This window comes from Bombina bombina, chromosome 1, assembly GCF_027579735.1.
Source record: "Bombina bombina isolate aBomBom1 chromosome 1, aBomBom1.pri, whole genome shotgun sequence".
NCBI lineage: Eukaryota > Metazoa > Chordata > Amphibia > Anura > Bombinatoridae > Bombina > Bombina bombina.
The window spans coordinates 1,534,571,569-1,534,594,541 of record NC_069499.1 but is presented as its reverse complement, the minus strand read 5'-3'; the positions used below and the strand labels follow the sequence as shown (position 1 = coordinate 1,534,594,541).

The window sequence follows — 22,973 nt, the reverse complement described above, 5'->3', positions numbered from 1 at the left end:
CTGCTATGCAGTACCCTTTCCCAGTCAAGTTGTTAAAAACCTCTTAGAACATCTTTTTAGGCCAATTCCTTTATCCTCAGAGGCAGAGAAAACTCAAGAATTCCATTCTGAATAAATAAAATGTAATCTGGCTTTTATCCATGTACTAAATGGCTGTCTCTGTACTGCGTGTGTCTTAACAGATGGCAGGGAACGTCTTTTACCCTAGCACTCTGGGGAATCAAGTTACTGTGGCAATTTCCCAGTGTAGTAAAGTTCATCATCATTCTATAGCTATGGGCGTCTGTTCGCTACTTCAGTGCAGTCTGATTGGGATTTCTTTCCTGTATAGACAGCTATTATTGGGGTTATATGAGAAAAATAGGTTGATATAGCAAGGAGAGATGAGTGTGTAGTTTATCCACTTGTGCACATCCCATAGTGCCAGAGATATGCATATAAAGCTGCCCTCCTTAAAGGGATAGTCTAGTCAAAATTAAACTTTCATAATTCAGGTAGAGCATTCAATTTTAAGCAACTTTCTAATTTACTCCTATTATCAATTTTGCTTCTTTTTCTTGGTATCTTTATTTGAAAAAGCAATAATGTAATCAAAGGAGCCGGCGCATTTTTGGTTCAGATCTGGGTAGCACTTTCTGATTGGTGTCTAAATGTAGCCACCAATCAACAAGCGCTACCCAGGGGCTGAATAAAAAATGGGTCGGCTTCTAAGCTTACATTCAAATAAATATAATAAGAGAACAAATAAAAATTGATAATAGAAAAAGAATAGATAGGCCTAACAAGCAAGTTTCCTGTTAAGTGTAAGTTTAAAGGGACATTCCAGTCAAAATATAAATGAACATAGATGTATTGCATCTTTGAATAGAAACATATTTTTAATATACAGGTATTGGCAAAAATGCTTCTATTAAGAGTTATCACTGTTTTAGTGCTAACATTTTTCTCTGCATGTGCATGTAAAGCATAGCTAGATATTTTTACTGCACCCACATATTAAATACTGCAGCTGCTCAGATCCTCAGTGGGGCTTGTATCATGTCAGCAATTAACAAATTGTGTCATTACCAGACGATACAAGCACCTTAGGCTCTCTGAGTAAGTGTTGTGTTTAAAAGGCTGGTGCACGGTGCATACTTAAATACACTTTTGAAACAGCTATAGCTTTTATTAGAAGCATTTTTTCTAATGCATGTATATTACAATATTGCTTCTGTTCAATACCGAAATGCACCCATGTGGTTTCCAATTTTGGCTGGAATATCCCTTTAATTTGTTTGTAGGAGAGCTGTTTGCTTATCTCAGGCATTATTTAAAAGGACATTGTACACTAGATTTTTCTTTACAGCCCATCTGTTTTTGTAAAAATGTGTAGTTTTGCTTACACATTTGTGCTGATTTTCAGACTCCTAACCAAGCCCCAAACTTTTAGATGTATACTGATGTGTACCGACTTCACATTCCTTCTGTTTGTATAATGGGTCTATTCATGTGCAAGGAAGGAGGAAGGGTCTGCTCTTAGCCCTTTTCAGTGGGTGTTCCAGACTAACCTCATCAACAGTGCTAAACTGGGAACTTCTAAGTAAGCTTTAAAAGGTTTTATACTGGATTTTTATATCAGTATCTGTGCATATTCTTCTTTATAGTAGTGTCTATTACATGCAGTTAAATGAAAATTGGTGTATACTGTCCCTTTAAGTCCCCCATCTCTAATTTTTGTTTATTTATGATGAAGCCTTCTGTAAATAACTCCTGAACAGGCTATAGGCATGAACCCAAGCGGTGGTGGATATTTTCCAAAGTACAGATCTTAGTGAAGGACACCAAGGTCTACATTTAGCTACCAATCAGCAAGCTCTACCCAGGTGCTTAACCAAAAATTGACCGGCTACTAAGCCTACATTCCTGCTTTTTCAAATAAAGATACCAAGAGAACAAAGAGAAATTGATAATAGGAATACATTAGAAAGTTGCTTAAAATTGCATGCTCTATCTGAATCATGAAAGATAAAAAATTGGGTTTAGTGTCCCTTTAACCCCTTAATGACAACTGACATACCAGGTACGTCATGCATTAACAAGCAGTTAATGACAATAGACGTACCTGGTACGTCAGTTGTCTAACAGAGTGCTGGAAGTGATCACAATCGCTTCCAGCAGCTCTGAGGGTATTGCAGTGATGCCTCCATATGGAGGCATCCTGCAATACCCCTTTACAAGCCTCCGATGCAGAGAGAGCCACTCTGTGGCCCTCTCTGCACCGGAGCGTCGTTGGTGGGTGGGAGCAAGGCAGGGAGGTGGGTGGGCGGCCTGCCAAGGGCCTGTGATTTGGAGGGGGGCGGGATCGGAGGCCGGATCGGATGCGGCAGTGTCCGGGGGCACGCACGGACGCGCGGGCGCGTGCACGTGGGCGGCGGGCAGGCGCGTGCACGGGGTGGGAGCGGGTGGGAACTGCTACACTACAGAAAAATGTAATTTCAAAATTGGGAGAAAAGGGTTTTTTTTTAATGCAATTAATGATCGAAGGGTTCTGGGGGGGGTGGGAAGCTACACTACAGAAAATGGGAAAAAAGTCCAACAAAACAATAAAAGCACATTTTTTTTAATAAACTGGGTACTGGCAGACAGCTTCCAGTACCCAAGATGGTGCCCATTAAGTTAGAGGGGGAGGGTTAGAGAACTGTTTGATGGGGGATCTGTGAGTTTGGGGGCTAAGGGGGGATTCTATACAGCAGCATATGTAAATATGCTATAAAAAAAAACAAATATACCTTTTTATCTTAGTACTGGCAGACTTTCTGCCAGTACTTAAGATGGCGGGAACAATTGTGGGGTGGGGGAGGGAATATAGCTGTTTGGGAGGGATCAGGGGGTCTGATGTTTCAGGTGGGAGGCTGATCTCTACACTAAAGCTAAAATTAACCCTGCAAGCTCCCTACAAGCTACCTAATTAACCCCTTTACTGCTAGCCATAATACAAGTGTGATGCGCAGCAGAATTTAGTGGCCTTCTAATTACCAAAAAGCAACGCCAAAGCCATATATGTCTGCTATTTCTGAACAAAGGGGATCCCAGAGAAGCATTTACAACCATTTGTGCCATAATTGCACAAGCTGTTTGTAAATAATTTCAGTAAGAAACCAAAAATTTAGAAAAATGTAAAAAAAAAAATTATTTGAACGTATTTGGCGGTGAAATGGTGGCATGAAATATACCAAAATGTGCCTTGATCAATACTTTGGGTTGTTTACTACACTACACTAAAGCTAAAATTACCCCAAAAATCTCCCTACATGCTCCCTAATAAACCCCTTCACTGCTGGGCATAATACAAGTATGTGTGCAGTGGCATTTAGCGGCCTTCTAATTACCAAAAAGCAACGCCAAAGCCATATATGTCTGCTATTTCTGAACAAAGGGGATCCCAGAGAAGCATTTACAACCATTTTGCCATAATTGCACAAGCTGTTTGTAAACAATATCAGTGAGAAACCGAAAGTTTGTGAAAAAATTTGTGAAAAAGTGAACGATTTTTTGTATTTGATCGCATTTGGCGGTGAAATGGTTGCATGAAATATACCAAAATGGGCCTAGATCAATACTTTGGGATGTCTTCTAAAAAAAAATATATACATGTCAAGGGATATTCAGAGATTCCTGAAAGATATCAGTGTCCCAATGTAACTAGCAGTAATTTTGAAAAAAAAGTGGTTTGGAAATAGCAAAGTGTTACTTGTATTTATGGCCCTATAACTTGCAAAAAAAGTAAAGAACATGTAAACATTGGGTATTTCTAAACTCAGGACAAAATTTAGAAACTATTTAGCATGGGTGTTTTTTGGTGGTTGCAGATGTGTAACAGATTTTGGGGCTGAAAGTTTAAAAAAAGTGTTTTTTTTCCATTTTTTTCCTCATATTTTATATATTTTTTATAGTAAATTATAAGATATGATGAAAATAATGGTATCTTTAGAAAGTCCATTTAATGGCGAGAAAAACGGTATATAATATGTGTGGGTACAGTAAATGAGTAAGAGGAAAATTACAGCTAAACACAAACACCGCAAAAATGTAAAAATAGCCTTTGTCACAAACGGACAGAAAATGGAAAAGTACTGTTGTCATTAAGGGGTTAATGGAAACAAAATTTCCATCAATCTAACTGGATCATACATTATATTGTGTGTGGTGCAAGAAAGGTTAAAAGATAAAATCACCATTTTGTTGGCTTTAGGGCGTAAAGAATACAGTAACGAAAATTAAAATGTCATAGAATGCTGGCCTCTTTGTGACCTGTTAGTTTGTGAAACCCCACAAGTTTCTTAAAGGGACAGTCTACACCAGAATTGTTATTGTTTTAAAAGATAGATAATCCCTTTATTACCCATTCCCCACTTTTGCATAACCAACACAGTTATATTAATATACTTTTTACCTCTGTGATTATCTTGTATCTAAGACTCTGCAAACTGCCCCTTTTTTCAGTTCTTTTGACAGACTTGCAATCTAGCCAATCAGTGCCTGCTCCCAGATTACTTCACGTGCACGAGCACAGTGTTCTCTATATGAAATATGTGAACTAACACCCTCCAGTGGTGAAAAACTGTTAAAATGCAATCTGAAAGAGGTGGGCTTCAAGGTCTAAGAAATTAGCATATGAACCTCCTAGGTTAAGCTTTCAAATAAGAATACCAAGAGAACAAAGCAAAATTGGTGATAAAAGTAAATTGGAAAATTGTTTAAAATTACATGCTCTATCTGAATCATGAAAGTTTATTTTGGCCTAGACTGTCCCTTTAAATTTCATTATAATTAATGGTTATTATTAATGGTTAAAAATCTAATCTTTCCGAGAGAAAAAAATAAATAAATAAAAACACAGACAGAACTGTAACTTGTATGTGATAAAGACATGAAACAACATTTTTTAAAAATGTATAGGAGTTTTCCATTATTTTTTTTCTTCAAATCAGACTATGATTTTCTTAGCTATTCTCCTGAATTTATAAATATTATGCATTTTAAATTAAAATGTACATAGCCAAAATGACAAAATAGTATTGAGTATTTATATATCATGGCAGTCTGGGATATCAGAATAGCTATTGGGGCATTTTTATCAAGCTCCGAATGGTAAAAAAAATTAGCCTGAAACCAGGTACCTGTGTCATGGAAGTGTCGGTAAATAGGGTCGCTATTTGAGCAACCAGTCGATAAATAAACACACCAAGGGCATAAGGATCAAAAACTCGCCGGCACACAGAGGCATTACGTGAAATCTTTTGGGAATATTTTGAGCTTTATATTGCAATGCATGGCTAGATAAACTGATTTTAAGGAAAAATTTAGTTTGAGCCTTCATGTATTTATGGGAATTTTTTTAATAAGATAGATAGATAAACAGGGCCGGATTTCCCATTAGGCACAGTAGGCATGTGCCTACAGGCGCCTTGCAGTGAGGGGCGCCTGCCTGTCAATAATAAAAAAAAAAAAATTAAAAAAATTTTTTTTTTTTTTTTTTTTTATTTTTTATGAGGGCATTTATTTTAGTAAGAATTGTGCTGCCAGGTGCCTACAAAGTCGAGTGTTTCATTGGGAATATGTTACAGCAGTTGAGGGAGCCATGAAGGAGAGAGGGGCAAAGATTAAAACTAAACCCCTCCCATTGAATTTCTAAATTCTAATTTTAAACACATTTGTTGACCCCTGGATTACATATAATCTACAACATTCCATGTTTTCCTTTGAGAGCAACATCATATGATATTTATATTTCAGAACAAAATAAATGTAACATCTGTGTGTGTTTGTACCAAAAATATCAGAGTTTACAAGATTTTTTTCCCTACATTTTATATTTTCTTCCACTGGCTGCACAGGTTGTTGATGGTGATGAGCTTGCATGCTGCTAGTTTTAATATTGCTATTGTTTACACAAAACTGTGTTTGACTCCAACAAAATGTTAAGCACATAGTCAAAGTCATCTCCAGAAAAGCAATACACTAATGGCTTGTCAATAAACATGTCCTATGAGCCCATCTGGGTCTGCACAGATGTGTATTGCTGTCTCAGAACTGACATTGACTATGTGTTTAACTCTTTTGCAAGAGGCTAACACACTTCTCTGCAAGCACTAGTGCAATAATAAAATGCCCAGCAAACTGTCACATTTGATGTCCCTTTAAATAGGGTTTTCTTTAGAATATTTTGCATTAAAAGTTTAACATGATTTGTTTTTGTTATACATAATAGAAATTGTATGGCCATTTGAGTCAAGTGAATATTGATTTTTGGTGTAGCTTCCATTACAACAAATATTGCAATTGGTGTGTGTATTTGTGTATCTCCATAAAAGGGAAAATGTAATTTTACATCTAATATTTATTTTTAGTTGTCCTAAATAATAATAAAAAAAAGTCCTCATTTTTTCCACTTTTTTCTAGGGGGGGTGGGGGGGTGGGGGGGGCGCTTCAGGTTTTTGTGCCTACAGGCACCTGAGATGTAAATCCGGCCCTGTAGATAAATAGATAGATAAATAGATAAATAGATAGATAGATTTAATTTATTACCTCTGTGGACAGAGATACGAAATGATAAGGGTTCAAAGAGAGATTTTCTAGCTTTGTGCTTAAGCTGTTTAGTGTATACTATAATTTTTCACAATGTATTTATTAATAAAGACTGTAGCTTTTTTCATAACTTTGGTGTTTAGCTCCCTCTTGTGATCAGACACAGAATTACAGTCTTAAGTAGGAAATGTAGCTTTCTTAATACTTTTATAGACACTCTTGATATGCTTATTATTATTATTTTATTATTATTATACTTTATTTATTAAGCGCCAACATATTCCGCAGCGCTGACCATGGATACAAATTATTTAAATAAAACAATACAAGACTTGTAAGATACAGGACAAAATTTACAAACACATACAGGAGGAATTTAGGGCCCTATTCCCGTGGGAATTTACAATCTAGAAGGGTAGGAGATTGAGAAACAGGTGGTGAAGACTGCAAGATTGAGAAAGATGAGTTAGATGAGGGAAATGTTAATGTGTTTTTTTATGCTCTTAATTTTCATAATTTTATTATAATGAGAACACTATGAACTAAAGATATATAGTGAATATTACACAATGTGTGACTACAAGCATGTTAGGTTAATGCTTTGCTTATAGAAAGATTAACTGATTTTTTTTCCTTTTTCACACTTGGAGATTGAATGATGTGAAGCGAAGTAATCTGACACTTTATGGTACCTCTAGTTTTAATAAGCTTTGTTTGCAAAAAGGTGGTAAATGTTAAATTTGAGTCTTTGAAAGCAACTATAATTAAATGACCACTCAATGCAGTAGAATTACATAATTAACTAGTGCATAATAAAAAGACAATGATTTAACACCTACTCTGCATGTTAAATAAGCAGTAGATGTTTTCTGACAAATTAAATTGTTCTCCCATTTCCAGCCCCCTTTATCATGTGACAGACATTAGCCAATCACAGACTAGTATGTGTATACCCTGTGAGCTTGTGCACATGCTCAGTAGGATCTTGTTCCCCAGAAACTGTGTATATAAAATAAATTGGAAAGTGTCTTAAAACCGCATGCTCTTCCTGAATCATAAAAAATGTATTTTGACTTGAGTGTCCCTTTAAATGAGATAATAAAATAAGACAATATTATCAGCAGTGATCATCTACAATGTTCTAAATTCTCACTTATTTCCCCCCTATAATTTTACCATAGCGGTAATCCTTGTTAAAATTTAATTAAAGACTAAGTGAAAATTTGAGGTGTATAAGGAGTAATTTATTGATATATTATTTTGATAATTCTTCATTTTCTATTTGTTTAAGGGGACGACTTGATGCGTTGTGTAGATCTCTACAATCAATCACAGTCCAAGTGGTTTGAAGAAATGGTTACAACGACTCTGGTAGGTTTGTTGCTTGTGATATCTCTTAAAGAGATCCAAAATACATTAAAATTCTCATTTACCCTTCATGCAACTGTGGGAAATGTGTTTTTTCTTTATTTCAAGCTAAGATCAGCTCACCAGAGTGATCTGTAAACACAATTCCGCTACTCTTTGTACTTTCATCTAGTAACCCCTCCCCCCCACACACAAATATCCAATCAACTTCATCTTTAATCTTATGACAGTTTACCATGACTTTGTTAGATTTTATAGCAAGCTTTTTTTAAACTGATGAGGATTATAATGTGGCTATTTCTGCACATGCCCGATGTGCACGCCCTTGCCAGGGGCAAGCATCCTATTACAATGTGATGTGGATACTGAGGTGATTTTGAGGCAAAATTGCTTCCTCTTTACAGAGATGTTCATGCGATAATTTCTAGTCAGCATTTTACAGTTATGCTGTTGATCAATATCTTTATAAAACTTTCCGATTTTCATTTTGTGCTCACTAAATTGCAGCAGTAAAAAGGCTGTTTCTGTTGCCAGTGAAGTTAGTTGGAGCCAAACGATGGTAATTTGCTTTCAATTAACACTAAGCCTATTAACGGCTTTTGTCTTTTTAAATGGGGTTGTAAATGGTTTTACCCTCTTTCTCACATTTAAAGCATGTAAAATGAATACATACGGTACAAAATGGGTTACATTGTGTTCTTTTTTTAAAAAAAACTGCTATAAATATAAATATATGGAATTGTGTTTGTACAGGGGATAATTATTTATACTACAGTTACTTCAGGATTATTCACAACTCACTGGGATATGAGTAGAGCCTGAATGCTATTGGAGCCTATATTTGTATGCATATTATATAATATGGCTGTATTATTGAGAAAAACCGTTCACCAGTCCTACAATATGTCATATGCTGGTCTTATTTTCAATCTGGAATATTTTCATATGTTATGTCTTAAATTTGTTTTTTGCAGGAACTTGAAAGATTGGAAGTGGAGCGTGTTGAAATGATACGTCAGCATCTATGTCAGTACACACAGTTAAGACATGAAACAGACATGTTTAACCAAAGTGTAAGTAGTTCGTTTTATTCATGTTGTATACACGTCAAATTAAATAATAAACCACACGTAGACATTTCAAGTTATGAAGGAAAAAAACACTTAAAATGTAATGCCACATAATGGACTAGATTACAATCAAAGCACCAAATTATTAGCACTATTTTGCATTAACATCGCTTGAGCACAATCAATGCCGCTTTTATTTTGCACTCATATTACAAGTCCAAACATGTTTTTGTATTGCTTGAGCATTAGTCTAAGGGTACACTCACATTTGCATATCTCATAGCGCGAGTGCACAGAATAGAGTTCCATGAGAGTGTGCAGTAAATTTCATGTGGGATATCGCTTGAGAGCTAAGATTGGGGTGCACTAAGCTGAGGGTGTGCAAGTAGCGGAGTTTTTCAAGTAGTACAATGCTATACTATTAATAATGATTTACTTCAGGTCTTAAAAAGGTCTAAATTTAACAGTGGTTTTTTTGGATGACACTTGAGAGTATCACTTCACTCATCACTTAATACGAGCACAAGGAGCGCACTAATAGAGCTCCCTGTGCTATCCTTTAAAAGTATAGAGAGCCCTAAAAAACTTTGCTTAGTTCTTTCATTATTTTACCTGTTTTTCCTGAAACATGTAGTGTTACATTTTCCCATCAGAGAGACTGTAGAGTATTGCAGACTACTGACACTCCTATATGCTGCACTATGATTGGTTGATGTGGACACGAGTTCATTCATGTCTGTATCTAATTGGTCACAACAAAGGAAGTAAGATAAACAACAATGAAGAGGTGTGTCCTGGACCTGAAAAATAGTGCACATTTTGCTAAACAAATGACCGTTTCAATTTGTTTTAAGATATTTATTTTGCATGCTGATCTTTTGAAATGTAATTAATTATTTCTGATTTATAAATAAAAAAAAAATACTTTAATGTCCTTTTAAGCAAGATTTGGTCTTTTGGGATCTTACTTGTGTTAATTATGGAAAATGACTTTATTAACTTCTGATTGCTTGAAGGTCTGATTGCTTGTACATTTGTCTCTTTCATTATGAAGTGAATGTTGAATATGGTTGCTGCTAGCTCCATTTCTTCTTGTGAAAGGGGAAAGATTTGGATTTGTACAGATCTTAGTGTGTTGCACTTTGACAAGAAGAAACCCCGACTCTGAATAGAGATGAATGCCACTAGCAGCGATCATATTCGCCATTCATTTCATAACGAAAGAGACAAATGCATATCCCCACGAAGTCTTTAATGTCTTATTTTATTTTTAATTAGGATTTTAAACTATTGCAAATTTGTAAAATCAAAATATTCCTATCAAAAGTGTTAGCCTCTTTTAGCCCTAATTTTGGTGCCCTTTTAATATTATGCCTGGTCGTTCCTTGCTGTTGGACATTTTATTCATCACAGTCCGTTTGTATAGTGTCTAGCAGTGCTGCTGGGCTTGCTCAACATGTTAGCCAGATTGCTACAACTTGTAAGTAAAGCTGGAAATTAAATTAGCAAATTTGTTTATTTTCCTATATTTAACACTGAGTGGATCAGATAGTCTTTTTTTAATTTTTGCAGGATTTTATATATGTATGTAGTTCAAAATTAACAAAAAAGAGCATGCTGTAGTTAGATTTTAAGCAGGCATTTGAAATTAGATATATCAGGGACATGGAACTTGAAATCACAGACATGAGATAAAGTCCAATGGACTCCACTAATTGGTCTCAAGGTGGTACTTAATGGATGGCAGCTTGCTTACTTTTACTAGAAAATCATATTTCTTTCATGTAATTAGCAAGAGTCCATGAGCTAGTGACGTATGGGATATACATTCCTACCAGGAGGGGCAAAGTTTCCCAAACCTCAAAATGCCTATAAATACACCCCTCACCACACCCACAAATCAGTTTTACAAACTTTGCCTCCTATGGAGGTGGTGAAGTAAGTTTGTGCTAGATTCTACGTTGATATGCGCTCCGCAGCAGGTTGGAGCCCGGTTTTCCTCTCAGCGTGCAGTGAATGTCAGAGGGATGTGAGGAGAGTATTGCCTATTTGAATTCAATGATCTCCTTCTACGGGGTCTATTTCATAGGTTCTCTGTTATCGGTCGTAGAGATTCATCTCTTACCTCCCTTTTCAGATCGACGATATACTCTTATATATACCATTACCTCTACTGATTCTCGTTTCAGTACTGGTTTGGCTTTCTACTACTTGTAGATGAGTGTCCTGGGGTAAGTAAGTCTTATTTTCTGTGACACTCTAAGCTATGGTTGGGCACTTTTATATAAAGTTCTAAATATATGTGTTCAAACATTTATTTGCCTTGACTCAGGATGTTCAACGTTCCTTATTTCAGACAGTCAGTTTCATATTTGGGATAATGCATATGGATTAATCAATTTTTTTCTTACCTTAAAATTTGACTTTTTCCCTGTGGGCTATTAGGTTCGCGGGGGCTGAAAATGCTTCATTTTATTGCGTCATTCTTGGCGCGGACTTTTTTGGCGCAAATTTTTTTTTATGTTTCCGGCATCATACGTGTCGCCGGAAGTTGCGTCATTTTTTTGGCGTTTTTTTGCGCCAAAAGTGTCGGCGTTCCGGATGTGGCGTCATTTTTGCCGCCAAAAGCATTTAGGCGCCAAATAATGTGGGCGTCTTTTTTGGCGCTAAAAAATATGGGCGTCACTATTGTCTCCACATTATTTAAGTCTCATTATTTATTGCTTCTGGTTGCTAGAAGCTTGTTCACTGGCATTTTTTTCCCCATTCCTGAAACTGTCATTTAAGGAATTTGATCAATTTTGCTTTATATGTTGTTTTTTCTATTACATATTGCAAGATGTCTCAGATTGACACTGAGTCAGAAGCTACTTCTGGAAAAATGCTTAACTGAGTTTCAGTTCTACCAAAGCTAAGTTCATTTATTTTAAATGTTATAAATGTTTATCTTTAGCTATGGTTTGTATTAAGTTATTATGATATACTTTTACATGCAGATTCCATTAGTATTTATGCTTTATACATTTCCATTCTTAAGTACAAGAAATGTTTAGAAGATTGATAGGAAATATTTTTTCTGATTAAGGCTTTGTCTGACTTTGTGCCTTCTAATACAATTTTTAGGTCTTTTTCACTTCTTTTTTAATTATTGAAGTTTCAAATGACCAACAACATACTGATTTATCCTTCTCTGATGATCTTTTTTTCTCTTTCAGAAAATCTCTTCATCAGATATTGACACTAACAAATCTACTTTTTTATATAAATTTTTTATTATTAAAGTACATTTGTTCTTTGTTGAAGAGGTGTTGATTATTTTGGATATTAAGGTAACTAGTTCTTTAAAACTAGCTGACACTATTTCTGCCTTTTTATTCTTCTGTGATTTCAGAGGTTTTCCTTCCAATTCCCCATACTAGGGAATGGAATAGGCTGAGAATTTTCTTTTATTTTTAAACTATATTCTTTGTCAGCAGTTAAATTTAATTTGGAGGGTTCTCCAATTTATTGGAGCTATCTCTACTCCTACTAATTATGCTATTGTTGTTATAGCAAACTAGTATTTATTTTCCTTTATATAGTTATATCTTATTTATGGAAAATTATTTAGTTTCAGGTACATTTCTAAGTATCAGATTATGATTTATTTTAGCATTTTTAAAGGGACAACATTTACTAGACTAGGTGCTGTTGCATTTGTCTTGTTGTTTTGCATTTTGCAAGTCCTCTGTTTTGACTGGTCCTTTAAACTGGACTATCATGCTAATGATTTCATTTGTGTCTTCATTTTATTGAATATATTCGCAAATGAGGGTTAATCTATGTCTTTAGCTATTTTAGCTAGAAGAATTTTGTGTTTTAAAAAAAAAAAAAAAAAACAACAAAAAGAAAATCCATATTTCTTTTGTTCTAAGATAATCAATTATAATTGGATTCAATACTTAACTGTTACTATGGGCTTCAAGATTGAGTTCTAAGACTAAACTTTAAGCTTATATTAGTTTGGTTGTTCTTATTAAGGAATTCCTGAGTTCTTTCCCAAGTAACATGTTTATAATTGGGGTTCGAAATCAGCTCCCTAATATTGCGATGTACGTGCCGTATTCTAGCTTGGCTGGTAAGGGGCAGGTTAAGACTTCTTTGAAATTTATTTGGTTCTATTCTGTCCAAATTTCTTTGATTTTATTCCAGTAAGGCTAACACTTTCTTTCAGTGTGTTTCTGTCCTATATATTTTGGATACTGTTGAAGCATGGCTCAAGCGCTGCTCAGACCTGGAATCTTCTGGGGTATTTCTTCCAGTTCTTTTTCTAGGAACTGGGTTTTGGAGTTTTATTCAAACTATTCTGCCTTTTTTATGGTCATTGATAGCATTAATTTGTTTTCTTTAGATACAATAAATGCGTATTCTTCATTTTTCTGTTTTCATTCAGATTATTTCCTGTGGATGCGGAATCTCATATGTTTCACTTGCTCTTCAGGACATAGTTAGAGGATCTTTTTTTCAAAAGCTCTTGATTCCTCATGCAAGGGTCACCTTTTTTAGGTTTCCAGATGGTTTATGTCACTATCTTTGTCTCTATCAGACAAGGGACAATTTGATTTGGGTTCCGTCTGTCGGTACCTTTAGTCTCTATTATTTCCTTCAGTTGCTATATATGCATAGAAGTTTTAACAGCATTGTATTCAATTCCCTTTGCTCATTTTCATTGGAAAGATCCTTTCCAGCTTTTTATGAGTGTTGTTTCTTCAAGAACATGGTTGGAGGATCAATTAACCAAAAAGTTTGTTGATTCCTCAGACAAGAGTAACCTTTTTTAGATTTCCGGATAGATTCAGTGTCCATGTCTCTGTTTCTGTTGGATTAGAGACGTCTGAAATTGGTTTCAGCTTATCGAAACCTTCAGTCTCAATCATTCCCTTCGGTAGCCTTATGCATGGAAATTCTAGGTTCTTATGACTGCCGCATTGGACGTGTTCCCCTTTGCTCATTTTCACATGCGACCTCTTCAGCTCTGTATGCTGAACCGGTGGTGCCGGGATTATACAAAGATATCTCATTTAATATCTTTAAAACCGATTGTTCGACACCCTCTGACGTGGTACAGACCACCATTGTTTAGTTCAGGGGGCTTCTTTTTTTCTTCCAACCTGGACTGTGATCTCAACAGATGCAAGTCTGACAGGTTGGGGAGCTGTATGGGGGTTTCTGACAGCACTAGGGGTTTGGGAAATCTCAGGAGGTGAGATTTCCAATCAATATTTTGGAACTCCGTGCAATTTTCATAGCTCTTCAGTCATGGCCTCTTCTAAAGAGAGAATCATTCATTTGTTTTCAGACAAACAATGTCACAACTGTGGCATATATCAATCATCAAGAAGGGACTCACAGTCCTCTGGCTATGAAAGTAGTGTCTCAAATACTGCTATGGGCGGAATCCAGCTCCTGTCTAATCTCTGTGGTTCATATCCCAGGTATAGACAATTGGGAAGCGGATTATCTCAGTCGCCAATCGTTACATCCGGGCGAGTGGTCTCTTCACCCAGAGGTGTTTCTTCAGATTGTTCAAATGTGGGGACTTCCAGAAATAGATCTGATGGTTTCTCATCTACACAAGAAACTTCCCAGGTATCTGTCCAGATCCAGGGATCCTCAGGCGGAAGCAGTGGATGCATTGTCACTTCCTTGGAAGTATCATCCTGCCTATATCTTTCCGCCTCTAGTTCTTCTTCCAAGAGTAATCTCCAAGATTCTGAAGGAATGCTCGTTTTTTCTGCTGGTGGCTCCAGCATGGCTTCACAGGTTTTGGTATGCGGATCTTGTCCACATGGCTTCTTGTCATCCGTGGACTCTTCCGTTAAGACCAGACCTTCTGTCATAAGGTCCTTTTTTACCATCAGGATCTCAAATCCTTATATTTAAAGGTATGGAGATTGAACGCTTGATTCTTAGTCAAAGAGGTTTCTCTGACTCTGTGATTAATACTATGTTACAGGCTCGTAGATCTGTATCTAGGATGATATATTATCGAGTCTGGAAGACTTACATTTCTTGGTGTCTTTCTCATCATTTTTCCTGGCATTCTTTTAAGAATTCCAAGAATTTTACAGTATCTTCAGGATGGTTTGGATAAAGGTTTGTCTGCAAGTTCCTTGAAAGGACAATCTCTGCTCTTTCTGTTCTTTTTCACGGAAGGATTGCTATTCTTCCTGATATTCATTGTTTTATACAAGCTTTGGTTCGTATAAAATCTGTTATTAAGTCAATTTTCTCCTCCTTGGAATTTGAATTTGGTTCTGGGGGCTCTTCAAACTCCTCCGTTTGAACCTATGCATTCACTGGACATTAAATTACTTTTTTGGAAAGTTTTGTTTCTTTTGGCCATCTCTTCTGCTAGAAGAGTTTCTGAATTATCTGCTCTTTTCTTGTGAGTCTCCTTTTCTGATTTTTCATCAGGATGAGGCGGTGTTGCGAACTTCTTTTAAATTTTTACCTAAGGTTGTGAATTCTAACAACATTAGTAGAGAAATGGTGGTTCTTTCATTATGTCCTAATCCTAAGAATTCTAAGGAGAGATCATTGCATTCTTTGGATGTTGTTAGAGCTTTGAAATATTATGTTGAAGCTACTAAGAATTTCCGAAAGACTTCTAGTCTATTTCTTATCTTTTCCGGTTCTAGGAAAGTTCAGAAGGCCTCTGCCATTTCTTTGGCATCTTGGTTGAATTCTTTAATTCATCATGCTTATGTCGAGTCGGGTAAATCTCCGCCTCAAAGGTTTACAGCTCATTCTACTAGGTCAGTTTCTACTTCCTGGGCGTTTAGGAATGAAGCTTTGATTGTTCAGATTTGCAAAGCGGCAACTTGGTCTTCTTTGCATATTTTTACTAAATTCTACCATTTTGATGTGTATTCTTCTTCTGAAGCAGTTTATGGTAGAAAAAATACTTCAGGCAGCTGTTTCAGTTTGATTCTTCTGCTTATAATTTCAGTTTTCTTCATTATGAGATTTAAACTTTATTTTGGGTGTGGATTATTTTTCAGCGGAATTGGCTGTCTTTATTTTATCCCTCCCTCTCTAGTGACTCTTGCGTGGAAGATCCACATCTTGGGTAGTCATTATCCCATACGTCACTAGCTCATGGACTCTTGCTAATTACATGAAAGAAAACATAATTTATGTAAGAACTTACCTGATAAATTAATTTCTTTCATATTAGCAAGAGTCCATGAGGCCCACCCTTTTTTTGTGGTGGTTATGATTTTTTTGTATAAAGCACAATTATTCCAATTCCTTGTTTTTTATGCTTTCGCACTTTTTTCTTATCACCCCACTTCTTGGCTATTCGTTAAACTGATTTGTGGGTGTGGTGAGGGGTGTATTTATAGGCATTTTGAGGTTTGGGAAACTTTGCCCCTCCTGGTAGGAATGTATATCCCATACGTCACTAGCTCATGGACTCTTGCTAATATGAAAGAAATGAATTTATCAGGTAAGTTCTTACATAAATTATGTTGTTGAACTGACATGGGCAGTGTGAGTCTTTTGTAATATGCAATTTTTTTATCCAACCGGTCTCAAGTTTTTTGAATAGACACCTAAGTTATTTGGTCTATTTTTGAGGAAGAAAAATATGTTCTCAAGTGATCTCTTTAATCAAATGATCTTCCCTGGAGATTTGTTTATGCCTAAACCCTGTATATAAACTCCATTTATACCTCCCATTAAAATTATAATTTATTTTCCTACAGACGGTAGAACCAGTGGATCAGCTTCTTCAGAAAGTGGACCCTGCGAAAGACAGAGAACTGTGGGTGAAGGAACACAAAACAGGAGATATCAGACCAGTTGACATGGACATATAGACTTATTTTTTTCTCTTGTTGCTTTCCTGAATTTCTAATTCAGATTTCAAATTTGGATGGATGTTTATACAGCCAAGGCATGGATAGTGTAAATAATTGTAAGAAAAAAAATGTCATACAGTGCTGTGTCACCAAATCATTATTTTTTCATGGGGATCTGGGAATGTTAGCTTGCTTTGGGAAAAACCTTAAATACGTAAATCAATATTACAATCTAGCTGGGTAATATGTAAACACATTGTACCCATGTCAGACCAGTCCTGGAAAAGATATTGTCTGCCATTGTTAGTATTTCATAAACAAATACAGATAACTATTTTTATTTTCAAAAACAAGTAAAAAGCAAATGAAACTGGAGTCTGTCGCTCAGCTGCCCTGTTCTTTGTGGCTGAATTAGCAAAGTTTTTAAGGTCTATGTAGAATTCCTTTACAAAAGAACCTGTTATCTTGTTAAGAAGCTAAAATTAATGTCATAATTATCAGTGTTAACTGTTGAAGCCATTGCCAAAAAACTAAAACTTCACAATAGACTAATAAAGACAGTACACTATAGTGGACAAAAACAGGTTTTACAAGAATAAGTACAAAATGTTGTTTATTCGCCAAACAAGAAAAAAATATTTACAGGGGAATTAAACAGTATGAGATTGTAATTAAAAGTATTAATTATGTGTAGTTAAACAACTTTGCGGTATACTTTCACTTTATTTATTTTGTCCTCTTTTTTCTGTAATTTAAGTCTGAAAATGGTTGGTTTTCTAAATTAGACTGAGTTTTTTTTAAATTAATGGGCACCACCATGTTTGAACTTAAGCTTTCTATCTCTCTCTTTTTCCTAATCTCTCTCTTGCTGAGGAAAATTTAGGACAGCAAGAGTAGTATAGAGAAAATCCCCCCACAAATGTTTTATTCCTGTTTAGCCACACCCCAGAACACCTAGACACACCCCTAACCACCAAGTCACGCCCCTGAACCACCCACAGAACACCTGCAACTCCTCCCTCATCCTGGAAAACTGTTCCCCATCCCATGAGACTAATAGGTAGCTACTGACCTTTTGGAATTATACCATAACCAAGTAAATTTTTAAACACACTTTATTATTTCAACAGCTGGTTTTCATTTGTTTCACATAGCTAAATATTTCAGCTTGTTGTAACAAAGTATACATTAAAAAGTACAACATGGTGCCTGTATTCAATACCCATTTTTTTTAACCTTTTTGCTTCAGTCTAATTCCAAATCCTTGGTAGTTAATGGATCATCAATTCTGATATCTTGTCATAACCATTAATGGTTTAATAAAGGTGACAGACTAGCCCCTCTGATTTCAATAAGATATATGTTTGAAACTTGCCCTGCAATTTGTCTCATAAGAGCTTAATTAATTAAATAGTTGTACTAATGATAAATTGGTGTAAATGAGGGACTGGAAATACATTAACAGATGAAAATATGTTTTATATTGTCAATATGTATATGTTTAAAAAATATATGTAATTGTATATAAAGGACTATCTATCAAGCTCTGGATTTCCCCCCATTGATATCTCAACATGAGAAAGATAACATCTGTATCTTAATTTATAGAATACAGATATTTATTGGAAGAATCTAACACTTCAGTACAAATAAATAGAGCCAAATTCCCAGTTCAAAACTATACTCTGCCTATGCAATCATCAAATAAAAAAAATTAAAGTAAAAAAATAACTTTTATTCACAAAAGTCCATAAAAGAGTCCCATGGACTTTTGTGAATAAACATTACTTTTTACTTTAAAAATCCAGTGAGTATATATATATATATATATATATATATATATACTGTATATAGGTATATGCTCGTTGGCAGACAGGAGTAGCCCTCACACCTTTATTGCTGATGTATGTATGCTAAAATGATTTTATTTTTTATGAAGAAAAAATGTCATAGCTGTTTAAATGAAAGGAGCAGTAATTCCAAACTTTTTCTTTCATGATTCATACAATTTAAAAAAAAAATCCAATTTACTTATTTTATTTGATTTATTTTACTCTCCTGATATAATTTCTTAAAAAGACAAAGCTAGGTAGACTCAGGAACAGCAATGCACTACTAGAAGCTAGCTGCTGATTGGTTGCACATATATGCGTTTTGTCATTGGCTCACCTAATGTGTTAAGCTAGCTCCCAAGAGTGCATACCAAGAGAATAAAGCAAGTTTAATGATAGAAGTAAACTGGAAAGGTGTTTAAAACTGTATGTGCTATCTGTATCATGAAAGAACAGTTTTTAGCTAAATGTCCCTTTAATTTTGAAAATATCAGGAAATGGATGTTTGTACACAATTGACACCCAATAATTAATTGTTAACCATTAAGAATGTGTTTGGAATAGGGCACAATCTTCTGGAACTTTGAAAGTAACAGTGATTTTATTCAGGACAGGGATATCAGTTAAAAAATGTAGTATATTTAAAAAATTCCATTTTTTACACAACAAAGAAAAAACATTCTCTCATCCCTTTAAGCTTTAAAGGGACATAATACCCATATGCTAAATCACTTGAAAGTGATGCTACATAACTGTAAAAAGCTGACATGAAAATATTTCTGTGAACAGTTAGACCTGTTGTAAAGCTGCAAGTTGAGAAAAAAAACAAAAAACAAAACACAATAGCCAATCAGCATCAGCAGTGCTGAACTCATACAGTGCTTTGCTGTGATATCATGAGATTTCACAGTAAACTTCCTTAAACTGAATAGGAAAATAACATGACTGTGCCTGCACATTCTAGATGCACACTCCCTTGGAAGTCCTGGGACTTAAGTCTCTTTAAAGTGGGTTGTGAATTCTTAAGAAATGTTGAGGTAAATATTTTCCTTTTTTACATAGAGATGTTCAGCTGATATTTTCTAGTCAGCTTTTTACAGCTATGCTGCATCACTTTCAAGTGCTTCAACATTTGGCTATCATTTAAGGAAGATCACAGTCCAGACCATTTTTGATCTGATTCTTTCTGTTTTTTTTAAAATCTTGTTCAATTATACTATATATATATTTATACGCAGGATAGTTATGTCTGTCCCAAGAATATTCACATCCCTTTACCTTTGTTCAAGAGCTTGATACATAGCCCCTGAGTAGAATTAATTCAAGATTGCTTGTTCTTTTTTGTATATTGTAAGACAAAAGTAAATAGCAAAATATATAAATACTAATTTAACAATATAAACTTGATTATACTGAGAACTGAATTATTTCAATTTACGTGTTTAAGTAACTTGTACAATGTTTAAATTCCGTGTAAGAGTTTATTGTGAAATTTAAGGACTTTAGTTTTAAACAGTTTTGTATGAATGATTGAAAATTAATATTGTGCCATTCATTTAATTCCAATACACTGGTGATTTATAGTTAAATATATAAATATGAAAGAGTTAACATATTTTTGTTGACAAAGTTTTCCTTTAAAGAGATTTTGCTGCAGATTTCAGAATTTAACTGTTATGTTTTTTTTATTTGTTTTTTTGAGAAACAAAATCCCAACGCATAAAGCAATTTGTGAATTAAAAATAAAGTTATTGACTCCAATGTTACCAAATATTTTGTGTCCGAAAATTCTGATCCTTTTCACACTTTAGTTTTATGGAATGTCCTTTCTGTATATTTCTGCTTTTGTTATTTTTCTTTTATTATTCTGATTTGATTTGTTTTCTGAAAATAATTCTCAGTTTGTTATTTATGACAAGCGTAAAAGAAAAACAATGATGATGGTTTTCCTTAATAGATGATGCAAAAGTCAGCAGCATAACAAGGCACAATAGGTAAATCTACAGCCTCAATGTAAATACAATCAGTATATACAATGGGGTAGATGTATAATTGGTTGAGCGGACATGATTCACTGTAGCAAATCATGTCCACTCGACCTCGCCAAATGCAGTCAGCATACACTGTCAGCATTTATCATTGCACAAGCAGCACATTCGCAGCCAATTGGCCGCTAGCAGGGGGTGTCAATCATCCCGATCGGTGGCTGAGAAGTTAAGGAGCAGTGGTCTTACGACCATTGCTTCTTAACTTTCATTTCAGACGAGGCTGAAACTTCGGGCGAAGAAAGCAGCATCTGCTGATTGATAGATCTACACCATTATATCTATCAACCAATCATATTCTCTGTTAACTCTTGCACATACTCAGTAGGAGGTGGCATCTCAGTAAGTGTGTATTAAAAGACTATGCACAATTTGATAATGGAAGTAAAACCGTATGTTCTATCTGTATCATGAAGAATTAATTTGGTATTGGCGCCTCTCTAATTGTTCCAATAATTGCACATCAAACGAGAAGCGCTATAATTGCAGAAAAACAATAATTACAACAAATGTGTTTTGTAGATGTGTGTAATTATTAATAATTTGCATGTCTGTTTAGATATGGTAAAGTCATCTTGCTGGATAGAAGGAATTTCTCTCTGCGATCTCGCACAAGTTAATAAGGGACTAACCTTCGGTGTTTCAGTTAGATCTGGGGCACTATGGCGGTGTTCTCAACGTTGTCATCTGAGCCTTGTTCAAACATGTGGAATTCCTAATGACGCTGTTGCCACTAGGCATGGGCAATCAGCAGTTTCGTAAGCTGCTGAATGCGGAAAAAGGTGGCCACTTGTGTCATTTGGTTCTTTTCAGAGCTGGATTTCTTTTAGTGAAATTACAACAGATTAAGACCTGTACAAATCCAGGTTTTAATGTGTTGCCCTTTAACACGCAGAAATCCGTCTCCGAAAAAAGACACATTCTGTGAGTCTCCGCCTTTTTCCGCATTTGGCAGCTAATGAAACTACTGAATGCACATGACTGCCACTTTAAAGTATCTAATTTTGAAGTCGAATCTCATTATTTCAAAGCTGAAATTTTTTTAATTTTATTTTGCAATTTTAAAAAAAAAAATCTTTTATTTCTCTGCAATTTTTTTTATATGTTAAAGTTGACAGCTCTATTTATTTGAATTTTTTTTTAGTTTGTTTTGTAATGTTTTTAGAACATTTTTGTGACACCTGTGTCCTCGACATTGGATGAGAAGTTAAAGGGACAGGGAACCCATTTTCTTTCATGATTTGGAAAGAACATACAATTTTAAACAACTTTCCAATTTACTTTTTTATAATCTTATTTGCTTTGTTCTTTTTATATAATTTGTTGAGAAACAAACCAAGGTAGGCTCAGGAGCTTATAGCTAGCTGCTGATTGGTGGCTGCACATATATGCAACTTATAATTGGCTTACAAATGTGTTTGGGTACCTTCCAGTAGTGTATTGCTGCTCCTTCAATAAAGGATACAAAAAGAATGAAGCAAAATTGATAGTAGAAGTAAATTAGAACGTTGTTAGAAAGTGTATGCTCTATCTGAATCATGAAGGAAAATGTTTGGGTTTTATCTCCATTTAATTGCTGTGCTGAACTCGTCACTTGCAGCTCAGATAAGGGGCAAGTACATATTTTTATTAATTACCCAATTTTTTACAAACAAATTTGACTAAATCTTTTTCATTGACAAAGATCATATACCCCACTAAAAAATATAAAAAAGTTAGTGGGTACTGGTTAAATTCTCACAATAATATTTTATAATAACTTTACTGTAGCAAACTGTTTTTGCTGATGTATCTAAGGAAAAAGATTAAACTATTAAATATTAATCTACAATTTAGTACTTCAGTCAGCCATTGTTGTGTAATGCTTGTTTTGAAAATAAAATCTTTATAAAAGACCCTTCAGGCAGATTTGTACATTTACACTGTAAAAACATAATATCAATTGTATCTGTAAATAAAATTCATTTGAATGTTTATCTGACTTTGCTTTACTAAAATACAGGTTGATACAGAAATGCTGATCTGGTCCAAAATGAGTTATGGTTAGCATGTGACCAAACCGTTGCTAATTTGATCTGATTAAATAAAGCTTGAATATCTTGTATGTAAAAATGCGTTGACACTTTTTTGAGCAGAAGGAATTTCTTTCTATGCGGTGTACAGGGTATCCAGTTTGGCTGTCTGGTGCCTTCTATCTTCACTGTTCTAGTTAAAGGGACAGGAAACCCCAACATTTTCTTT

At 35.0% G+C, this 22,973-nt stretch overlaps 1 protein-coding gene across 1 annotated transcript in view; it reads left to right on the top strand.

Annotated features, from left to right (window-relative positions):
• LOC128654568 (growth arrest-specific protein 7) overlaps nucleotides 1-22,706 on the top strand; it is a 187,918-nt gene extending 165,212 nt beyond the window's left edge. Inside the window, exons 7-9 of the mRNA XM_053708558.1 lie at nucleotides 7,862-7,941; nucleotides 8,913-9,011; nucleotides 16,760-22,706. Coding sequence (XP_053564533.1) covers nucleotides 7,862-7,941; nucleotides 8,913-9,011; nucleotides 16,760-16,873 — 293 coding nt within the window. The 3' untranslated portion in view covers nucleotides 16,874-22,706. The remainder of the gene's footprint in view (nucleotides 1-7,861; nucleotides 7,942-8,912; nucleotides 9,012-16,759) is intronic.
• Nucleotides 22,707-22,973: the final 267 nt, after the last annotated feature.